General features: G+C 45.5%; 1 protein-coding gene and 1 long non-coding RNA gene across 2 annotated transcripts; one reads left to right on the forward strand and one right to left on the reverse strand.

Annotated features, from left to right (window-relative positions):
* Positions 1-1,047: 1,047 nt before the first annotated feature.
* Positions 1,048-11,334, forward strand: ccm2l (CCM2 like scaffold protein). Its single transcript, XM_046395985.1, has 12 exons — positions 1,048-1,320; positions 3,270-3,437; positions 3,522-3,605; positions 3,748-3,931; positions 4,068-4,717; positions 6,188-6,317; positions 6,619-6,682; positions 6,796-6,952; positions 7,219-7,357; positions 8,404-8,551; positions 8,923-9,083; positions 10,355-11,334. Exons 1-11 carry the CDS (start codon positions 1,291-1,293, stop codon positions 9,053-9,055), a joined length of 1,887 nt encoding a protein of 628 aa, XP_046251941.1. The 5' UTR covers positions 1,048-1,290; the 3' UTR covers positions 9,056-9,083; positions 10,355-11,334.
* LOC124062910 lies at positions 1,295-2,266 on the reverse strand. Its single transcript, XR_006844019.1, has 3 exons — positions 2,120-2,266; positions 1,685-1,797; positions 1,295-1,522 (listed from the first exon to the last, which is right to left on the reverse strand). It is a non-coding gene; the product is annotated as an uncharacterized LOC124062910 (long non-coding RNA).
* Positions 11,335-11,389: the final 55 nt, after the last annotated feature.

An 11,389-nucleotide genomic window follows, 5' to 3' on the forward strand; every position in this document is an offset into this window, starting at 1 on the left:
CCGACTGTGATCAGAAACTGATCGTTTCTAATGATGGGTGACACAGCAGCAGTTTTACACCTGCAGTAAATCAGTTCCCTGTGCCCTGAAACTGGCAGGATTGTAAGAGCAGCACAATTTATTGACATAAATTCTTGATTTTCCTCTTTAATTTCACCCTAACAATTAAGTTAGCAGATACACGCATTGTAAGCTGCTTGCCGCAACTCCTCACTGAAACTATAATATTTTTACAAGGAAATATGAAGCATTTATTTGCACCATTTAATGTTGATTTACTAATAAGCAAACAAAATTGTAAAAAAAAAAAAATACTCATTTGGGTGTGATTTATTAAGAGCTTAATACTGAAACGCTCACCGTGTTTTGACTGCGTTGCTCAGATTTGATTGACAGTAAAAGCAACATTAGCAAGCAACCCAAGAACCGTCATCTCATTTAGATTCAAACGCTGGAAATCAGCACTAAAGAAAAAAGCTCCTTGTGCTTAATTAAAGAACCTAATTAACAGACTTGCACCAAAATTTACACGTGCTGTGAAAGTTAATGCTGAGTCACACTTTTCACACAACTAACTTTCATTATGAAACCTAAACTGTAGCTGCAACTGTAAATAAAAAAAAAAAAATCAACACATCAACGTCATGTCATTAATGTTAGCAAGGAAAATGTGAGAAAAATCGGAGATAAAGAATATGAACGATCGATGCTGATCATCGACGAGCTCCACAACCTTCCTGTTTCTGCTTCCTGCAGGTCTGAATCGTTTGCACTTCCAGCTTTGTTGTTAAGAACAAAACCAAGTTAATAAAATATTGAATTTGTTCTTGTGTAAGTAAAAATCTCTTAAACCAGTTCAATTAAAGGTTCATTTCGTGTGTGTGTGTGTGTGTGTGTGTGTGTGTAATCAGTGCACAGAGACTGGGTCTTATCAGTCTCTGGTGGAGTTTCCTCTCGGACAGGAAGTGGGCTTCCTCTGCTTCCTGTTCTCCTGTGTGTGTGTGTGTGTGTGTGTGTGTGTGTGTGTGTGTGTGGCCCCAGGAGGGGTCTCAAAAGAACAATAAGTGTAGAAACGAAGAATGAAGCAGTCGAGACAGACGCTAAAATAACTCAACCACAGAGACTGAAGGAACGATGGAAAGAACAGCTGAGAGACAGACACAACGACAACAAAAGACAAACTGAAATACGCACACAAAAATACATTCAGCAGCAGGTTCGGATGAGACCGGGACCAGGACTCAGCTGAACTCTGATCAGGACCTGTGCAGAGAGGAGGACTGAACCGCGATGGACTACGAACCCAAGAAATCCAGGAAGGTACAGTCGCTTCTGTTCTGTCTTTTAAGTTCACACATTTCATTTGATTCAAGAGAAAACAATCTTAATCTCTCATCATCCAAGTGGAAAGTGAAACTTCTGGAGCCAAAGATCTGGCGGCGCTGTTTCAGTTCTGTAAGACAAACAAAATGACCCTGAGTAAAGTCCTGCTGTAGATCACTTCCTCCCCCATCCAGCAAACCTTCGAAACAAGCAAACACAAGCTTCATGTCAGCCTGCATTTAAAACAGGAACATTTTGTGCCAAGATCAATTCATTTCGATGGGCGCAACAGTGCAAACAGTAAATCTGTGCATCTTTTTCATTGAGTTCAAGTTGGGTAAACTTTAAGAAGCAAACTTACTCTGCTGGCGACACCAAACGTTTGACAGTGCTGACCTTTGAGGGAGCAGGAGTTATCCAGTTCGTTCCACAAAAGAGGACTGATTTTCAGACAGCCGTGGCACCAAATAACTTCTGTCAAGTAAACCGAGTGAAGTTAGTGTTCATCTCGACCGAGACGTTCTGAAGTAATGAGGAGCAGCTGGCTTCAGCTTCAAACATTCCAAATAAAACAGCATAAGAACTGAAAAAGTATTTCTTAGAAAGGGAGAGTCTGAAAGGAAAGGAAAAACAGCATTAACTAGCTCCATGGCACCTTGGTCTGACCTGCACAGGTTGTTACATTAAGCACATTCATTACAAAATCCAATTACTTCCCTCTTTCTGTCTCCTCAAAGGAACACGGGAACAAGAGGAAGAACAAAACTCATTATAACCGTCCTGTCTTCGTCCTTACAATTAAATTCAGCTGACTGCAGAGATGTTCGTTCCGATACGTAGATATCTGTCCTCGTTATTATCCATACAGAAAGACGAGGCACGTTTTTGATTCTTAAACAAGCTAATTTCATCTCCGGCACATCTATTCGTCTTCTGCCTTCGAGCCACAGCGTAGGAATGTGTGCTGGCCTGCATGTCAGTGGGCGCCTAACAGTCTGTGCTGGATGTCAGTCAGTGTCAGCAGGAAGCTGTCAGAGATCGCTGCTCACCTGTCAGTCACTGCGAGAACAGCCAAGAGGACATGTTGCATCAATGCGCACACATAATGAGGCGCGTTTGTGCACAAAATTAAACAGTTTTCCATGAACCTCTTGTTCGAATTCAAAACATCCGACAGGCGACCAGATGCTGCTGTGTTGATCGCAGCCACAAACATACTGAAGATTTAGTCGTTCTTAAGCTCCTTTCACACTGGACGAAACCCCATTAACATCTGGCTTTTGTCTCCAGTGGAAAGGCGTACGAGCACTACAGATTCGCTGTGGTCGCATGTTTCTGCAGTGGTCACGGGTATTTATCATCTCCAGCTCCGAGGGGCAGTGATGGAAACGTGACAGGCAGGAGAACACGTTCATTCTCACCCCATTTCTGCCATGACACTGTGACATAAACACGTTTCCATCCGTCGTCATTCAGACACCACTTGAAAGAGAGACTGATATTAATGAAATAACAAGAATAAACCAACACACCGTAACGTGGTCATTGGCCTCCATGCTGCTGTCTACCGTTCCACTGTTCTGCACGCCGGTGAAGACAAAGCAAACGCAGCAACTGGCAGCAGAAAGGGAGTTCTTCGCAGAGTTTTTTCAGGGTGATTTTAAAAGAAACAAAACAAAAAAACACCATATACACACTAATTTTGGTGTAAAAGTAGTGTTGAGATTGATCTATAGTTTACGTCATTAAAATCATCAGGGTTCATCCTCCGGGAACCTGGAACTTCCTGAAACAAAGATTTCTTGTGTGAAAGTTTGGCCTCATGGTGGCGACAGAGGGAAGATCAGAGGGTCACTGGTCCTCATCCTGACACCTGAAGTCGTCTCGCTACGAGCCACAGATTTGGATCAATAGATTCTACTCTTTCTCTTCCTCTCACTCCCCAGGCTTTCGTCTCTCCTATTAAGCGGTTCGTCTGGTCAAAGTCTGGTCGCAGGCCAGTGGATCGAGGCAGCGTTTACCGCCGCCCGCTGCACACCGTCCCTCTCTACCCCCCGGACTACCTCATCCACCCCGAGAGACTCATCTTCGACTACGTAGAGAAGGAGGTCAAGGTAGAACCTGAAATACAAAACAAGAGAACAAAATGTCCTCGTGAAAGCGTGACCCGGTGCTTGACCTTTGACTTCTCATCTTAGTTCCTTGGTCACCTGACTTGGGTGTCGGTTTCACTGAACCCCTCCAGCCGAGATGAGCTGCTGCAGCTACTGGACACAGCCAGGGTTAGTAATCAATAACCAGCAATGTATCTAAACTGTATCTATACCCTGTCAGTGGTTAGTCTTTCATCTGTCTGTGATTCAACAATGTCTGACTTGTTGATCAATAATCTATAATCACATGTCCTTATGTGTTGGCCAGTAGCAGCTGAAGGTGCTGCCGTTAAAGACCAGCGTGGATCAGGACTGCATCCTGAGTCTGTCTGCTCGCTGTCTGCTGCTGACGTGGAGAGACAATGAGAAGCTGCTGATGAGGATTCCCACGCATGAGATCGCTGCTGCCTCCTACCTGAGAGACGACGCGCTGCACCTGCTGGTCCTCAAGACAGGTGAGGACTTTGGACCGTATGAGTGGTGGACGGCTGGAAAACTCTGACTGAGTTCTAACATTTCCAGCTCACCTTTCAAAACTGACAAAACTGCTGAAGCTATCGACACTGGTTTTCTGACACCCTCATCTCGCAGGTCTGAACGTGGACACAGTGGTCGCTGGAGACGACAGCCTGGACAGGAAAAACCCGACGGGCATAGACGGCCGACGTCAAACCATGAGCTGCAATGCCGACCCTCGGCCTGCAGGGGGCACAATGGAGCGACGACACACCATTTGTGGAGTGGACTGGAGGCCCTCACTGTCCAGGAGTAACCACGACAAAAACCAGAACGTGGAGAGAGGGGGAGCGGGAGGGGCTGGAGGAGGAGGAGGAGGAGAGAGAGGAGGAGGAGGCAGTTTGGAGCGGAAGAGAGTGGGAGGAAGCTGGGAGAGGAGACAGCAAACACGCAAAACAGGCGGGAGCTGGGAAAACCGCAGGGCGAGACCCATGAGCGGGAGCTGGGGGGTGGGAGTAGGAGGAGGCGGTGGAGGGAGCTGGGAGAGGAGGCATGGAGGAGGAGGTGGCGGAGGAGGTGGGAGCTGGGAGAGGAGGGGAGGAGCTGGTGGAGGAGGAGGCGGCGGCGGCGGGGGGGGCAGCTGGGAGCGGCGGCAAGCCTTCACAGGAAGCTGGGAACGAGGGAAGAGCTACGGCAGCTGGGAGAGGAGGAACCACAACCCACTGGAGCCGACGCCCTGCCCTGACGCCTACTGCAACCTGGTGATCCTGGCTGTGGAGAACCGGGTGGGTCACCATACGGGACTCCAAACTCAGATCAGGTTTTTACAGACTTCTGTGGTCGATGACCTCGGCTAAACAAGTTAATGTCTCTTTTACTGACCCAAGCTGAGATTTTCTGTTTTTCGTTTTATTGTTTTGAATTTTCAGAAGGATGGAGGAAGGAATTGCTTAACCTCTTAACCTCACCTTCACCACCATCACATGAGCTGGACAGGTGGAGGGCGCATTTAGCCTAGCTTAGCACGAAGACTGGAAGCAGGGGGGAACTGCTAGCCTGACTCTGTCCAAAGTGTAAAAAGACATTTTTACATTTCTGTTTGTCCACAAGTCACATAAAAAAGATACGACATGTGAATCAGTGAGCTTTGTGGGGGCTTTCAGGTGTATTTCCTGACTTTGGACAGAACCAGGTCAGCTGATGCCACCATGCTAAACTAGGCTAACCACAAGCAAAAGCTCCTCACTGCACAGACGGGCGTGAGATTTATTCATCTTCTCATCTCACTTTCTACTCAGAAAGCAAATAAGCACATTTGCCAGCTTGCTGACCTTTTACTTTCATCTCAGAGTCGAGACATTTTAGATTCTGACCTGTCAGGGATGCTACATGAAAACACCAGAATCAAACTGCATAACAATCCATCAGTAGTGGAGGAGATACAGTATTTTTTCTTCTGGACTGAAAGACAGTAAGTCGATAATTTGTAAATATGACTGAATGTGACTGTGGACGTTCAGTCCAGTCAGATACTGAGACTCACCAAAGAAAACACCACTGATGGGGAATAAAGCAGTGAAGTCACGGGTTCACCAATCATTTGGCTCTCATATTGGAACAGCAGAAAGTAGGACACTGATGATGCTCAGTCATCTGCACACACACACACACACACACACACACACACACACACACACACAGAGTCATACTGAGACTTTGCATTGTTGCATAATCTAATGCATTACATCACGTTTACAGTGGAGTCGCTCTGCCATTTTATTTATGTGTGTGTGTGTGAGAGCGAGTGTGTGTGTGTGTGTGAGCGAGTGTGTGTGTGTGTGTGAGTGAGTGACCCTCTGTCATTGTTATCCTTGTCCCTGCAGTGATCATTTGTTTGGATTGGCAGCATTAGCGTGTTATTGTTTGACTGACTCAGATGAAGCTCACGGTCGTCTTTTGTCACAGCTGCAGACTGCTGGCTTGGCTTCATGTGGCTGCTGGTTCAAATCCTTTGTGTGTGTGTGTGTGCCCTTGAACAAGGCACTAGTCCATAAAGCTGCTGCACGTTAAGCTGCTCACACAGTCGAATGTGTTCAGTACGCTCAACAAGAGTGAACTGAGGGGAAAGTTTGGGTTGGACAGGTTAAGAATTTAGTTTCCCTCCACTGGACGTCAGCGTCGCTGTGCTGTCAGAGAAGGTCACAGATGTGATGCATGTGATGACTAATTCAGTGTGATGATGTGTGTGTGCGCAGGATGCTGCAGAGGAGTACTGCTCTCTGATCTGTCAGATGTTCCAGATCATTTACGGCCATCAGACCATCGAGTGTGTGGACAGGGCGGGGTTTCACCACACCATGCCCGACCGCTATTGGCTGCAGAGGAGTGAGTGACACGCTGGCTTCTTGTATGTCAACACAGAGCAAAGAAAACCAAAGATTTCCAGGGACTTTATGCTCTTATTTTTAATCATTTTTAGTGTACCATTAATTATTTTTCAGACGGTCAGATGGAAAAAACTTTACATACACTTTTATCTCCACTGCAATGACTGTTTCTGCATTTATTTTTTACTGGGCACTGCAGCTTCTGTGGGGAAGCCAGTGAGGCTTTAGACTTAAACGCGTGGTTTCTTAAACGTCATGATCTCAGGTGATATGAACAGTAAACTTATTGCTGCCTGCAGGTGACAGCTGTCTGACTGACATGTCCTACAGTTACGATCCAGAGTTCAGCTGCTGCAGCTCATAGTGAGTAACGTTTGGCCCTGACTGAGTGGCTACAGGCCACTGGATGCTTGAATTAGATTAAATATTGAGGACAGATTAATAAATGTGTGTGTGTGTGTGTGTGTGTGTGTCAGTGATGGTTCCCAGGATGCCTTTGAGCTCTACTACAGTGAGACGTACAGTGAGAGTTCGTCTCTGTCACTGCAGGACTCCCATCACAGTCTGGCTTCAGTCAGCGACGGAGGAGACAGTAACCCCGCTCTGCTGCTGATGCAGGAGTACATGATCACTGTAAGTGTGTGTGTGTGTGTGTGTGTGTGTGTGTGTGGGCCTCAGTGACCTGACCTGAAATTCTCCCTGACTTTACATGTTGTGCATAATTTGTTTATCCTGCAGTTTTATTAACTCAGCTCATTAACTGTCCCTGACTTAAGGCTTCAGTAAGCAGGAAAACAAAAGAAGAAATATCGTCTTATCACCTGTGTGTGTGTGTGTGTGTGTGTGTGTGTGTGTGTGTGTGTGTGTGTGTGTGTGTGTGTGCGTGTGTGTGTGTGCAGCTGCGTAACAAGCTGAGTCCGATGGAGCTGCAGCAGTTTGCGGTGTTGCTGAGAGAATATCGACTGGGATCAAACATCGACCTGTTCTGCTCTGAGCTGCTGCAGCTGTACGGAGACAACCGCAAGTTCCTGCTGCTGGGTGAGAGACAGACAGACAGACAGACAGACAGACAGACAGGGAGAGAGAGAGAGACGGAGAGAGAGAGAGAGACAAAAAAGGCTCATTATCTGACTGAAACTCTACAGCAAACCACAACCTACTATTCACACTGTTTGTACCGCAGTATTGCAGAGGAAAACAGTGTGTGTGTGTGTGTGTGTGAACTGTATACTGATGTCTGTCTGTGTGTGTGCTGTATGTGTGACTGCCTTCAGTATGTGTGTGTTCACCACAACAAAATTCAGCTGTGACCAACTTCCACTTGAGGAAACCACTGCTTCCTGTTAGTGTGTACGATGTTTTCCACCCTGCCGAAGCTCGCTGTGCTCACGTAGCGTCGCCATCATGAAGGCTCAGGAGGACGAGACAAATTGAAGCACGCGGGCTGAATTTCAGGCCCAGAGGTCACGCAAGTTCCCGTCCACTTCAGTCATCATCATTAACATCATCATTAACTTAACGCCGTGTTGATATGACAGCACGTCTGTCTGCGAGGTTCACGTTCACAGTCCCGTCTCATCCCTTTTTCCTTCCGTGTTCCCCTTTAGCACATGATGTCCTGTGCCAGAGGGGGACGAGGCAGCTTCAGGAACCACGCAGCATCACACACGTTTGAGTTTGTGCAGAAATGAGACATTTCTCTTCAGACATTGTTGTTCTAAGCCACAACTAGGAGTCGCTTTTTAGTGTTTAATTCGTGCATATTAGTGGTTTAAAATCAACCAATAAAATATGTTTATCATAGATTCACTCCTAAAGGCAGATTCATAAAGAAAATCTGCAGTTATCCCCTCTGCCCTGAGTCCCCCAAGTCCCTCCCACAATGCACTGCACACACATCAGTTCATACCACTGATGAAGGTCACATGATCGAAGCAGGGGGCCAAAGGCAGCAGCTGCGCTTCTGTTGTCTTTTTTTTTTTAGTTTTCATGTAGTGATAATTAAACACAACCCAAACGAAATGCTGAGCAAAAGTCATTTTTTGGCTACCATGAATACCTGACTCATCATGTTTGTATTCAAGGCATGCGTCCCTTCATCCCAGACAAGGATGTCGGGGTGTTCGAGAGTTTCCTGGAGAGCATCGGGATCCGGGAGGGTGGGATTTTAACCGACAGCTTTGGACGCATCAAACGCAGCATGAGCAACACGTCGGCTACAGCTGTGAGAGGGTATGTAGACCTGGACTTGGAGTGAAACCCTGTGAGGTCATGTTGTTTCTAAATATCCCACTGATGTCTCACATTGCGGTCCACTCGTTGATCTCTAATGAAGCCCAAGAGCAGCCGCCTGCGTCATCTTTATTTACGAATTTTAAAGCAACAACAAAAAGCTTTACAGGAAAAGAAGTGATGGCCTCGTTTGCTGTGCTCGTCAGAAGCTTTCAGCTCAGTTGTTTGGGGTTGATGCTGATGTCTAATGACGTTATTGTAGATCTTCATGGTGCTTTGATGCAGAATGAGTCTACTTTTAGCACACACACAGCAATACATTTCATGATGAGGCAGCATTTAGATAAGCTGGGTTCTCCTCCCCAAAGCAGGTACGACAACTGCTCTCTGGCCTCAGGATCTCAGGAATTCAACCGACGCATTTCTGACATCACGCATGACATCCAGGCGCTTGGCTTCCAGGACACACACGGAGACATCGAGGAGGAGGACTACTACCTCTGATGGGATGGCTGGACAGAAGCAGAAGGAGGTGGGTTCCTCCGTGAATTCAGGTGGTGTTTGAACTGCCTGAATTTGCACACCTGAGCAGGAGCAGCAGTTCACGTTTTCACCTGTGCCAGACGAATGACTTATGCATTTAAACAGCCCAGCAAAGGCAGCTTTGTTTTTATCTGGGTGTTTTAAAATGCAAGTGTTTTGACTCGGTTTAATCTGGGACTACACAGTGAAATTAAAGGTAGGCTTAAACAGTGGAGATGTTATTTTAATGTCCGTCTTTCCAAATGCTTTGTTGCTGCTAAAATGATGATTATAACTGCACTGACTCGACGATTTCCTATGTATATATATTCATAAAGATTTAATATGAATGAAAGAAGCACAAAAAGGAAAACCAGTCATTTTTCAGAAGAGACAGTTTTGTCCTGCAGTCTTTCGCCATCACTTCACATGTGCACGTGTGTCAGCCACAGTGATCAGAAATACATGAAATATCAGCCTGAATATCTCAGTGCTGTAACAGATAGGAAAAGACAAATGAGACACTTTCAGAATGTGGAGGGTTATTGCTGTCCTTCTTTGTCTGTTCAGTGTAATCACTAGTGGAGCTTCAGCAGTTCTGAACAAAGAGCCTGAGAATGTAATTTAGTCGCTGTGCTTCATTTCTTGTCTTGGTTGGTTTAGGAGAATCTGTCGTCTGAACTGTAATATTCATCATCATGTTTTTCATTAGTGTAGAATCACATAAAACTAAAAATTGCTGCGTTTTCATTACAGCAGCAGTAATACACTGTACACTGTGTTTCTACGGTAGCCCAGAATGTACAAACCAAACACTGGCTCCATGGAGGGGGCCTTTCACATTTTATTTATTTCCTCCTGGACACAGGGACACGTATTCATTTGTTTGCAATCTGCAACCTCAACACTAGATGCCACCAAATCCTACGCACTGCTCCTTTAATTAAGGCCTCAAAATAATTAAGACATTTTCTGTAGGGACTGCAGTACCTAACAGTCACCACAAGGGGGCAACTGAGGATAAAAGAGATCAACATCTGCTGTTGGTGAACTAAAGGTTTCATTAATAGATGGAAATTATAGCGTTAATAGATAGATATAGCTGGATTATAGCTGGATAGATAGATAGATAGATAGATAGATAGATAGATAGATAGATAGATAGATAGATAGATAGATAGATAGATAGATAGATAGATCTTATATTGCACCTGTAAAACCTTCCTCTCTTTGCATGTCTCTTGATCTATCTATCTGTCCTCCTATTCCTCTCTCTCCCAGCGCTGCATTGACCTGTTATCCTGGCGGCAGCTTCGTGACCTTCCCATGGTGCATTGCTCCTGTGCCCTGCGGTCCTCTCCTCTGCCAGCCTCACTGAACACACAGAGAGAGAGAGAGAGAGAGACAGTCAGTAGACCCGTGGGCTTCACCCGAGTCATGTTCATCTCCTCACTCTCATTATGTAACAGACCAACGCTGTGTGCAGTTACTTCACTGTGAGCGCAGTAACTTTGTTCTCACCAGCATCGCTGTAAATGTCCCAGAGGATGCTCTTTCACCTCTTGACCCGGCGGATGGAACACAGGCTCTAATGGGATGCAGGGATGGAGAGAACGATCACAAATGCTAAATATATTTTGACAAAGCTTTTCCAGGCATCATGACATTGGAAACAAACGAAAAGCTCGTTCTGCTGTTAGAGAGTGACGCAGCGTTACCTTCATGTGCTGCTTCCAAAAGTCAGAGGTCATGATCAGAGTTCATATCAGATCAAAATGATGTGAGGACATGCTGTGAGATGATGTTCAGTTCTGCAGTCCAGGACAGGAGATGAATGTTTTCGTCAGTAGTTTTAGGGCAGTGTGTGTGTGTGTGTGTGTGTGTGTGTGTGTGTGTGTGTGTGTGTGTCGCGGGCAGCAGACACATTGTGCAAAGTTGATCCTCATCATCGGATTACTGCGCTGTAACCTCTGCAGTCATGCATGTGGTGGCATTTACTATCATATCATTATCATCATCCTACTGATGCACACACACACACACACACACACACACACACACACTTGTTTCTCTGTTATATGCAGCCTTAAATTATTATGGGTACACTTTTCACTTTAATAACTTAATAATTCCATAATCTAGTTTTATTTCAGATGAACTGTATGATGTATTATCATAAATATGTGTCGCATGTTCATGTTTTACAATTGACAATTGCTTTATCTTTAAAAATATAATACATAAAATGCATTTGAACATCATTTCTGTCTTGTTTCCGTTTAGTCCACAGCCAGCTCCTTCACATAGACAAAATGT

The sequence above is a fragment of the Scatophagus argus genome, chromosome 8 (assembly GCF_020382885.2).
Source record: "Scatophagus argus isolate fScaArg1 chromosome 8, fScaArg1.pri, whole genome shotgun sequence".
In the NCBI taxonomy this organism is placed as follows: Eukaryota; Metazoa; Chordata; class Actinopteri; family Scatophagidae; genus Scatophagus; species Scatophagus argus.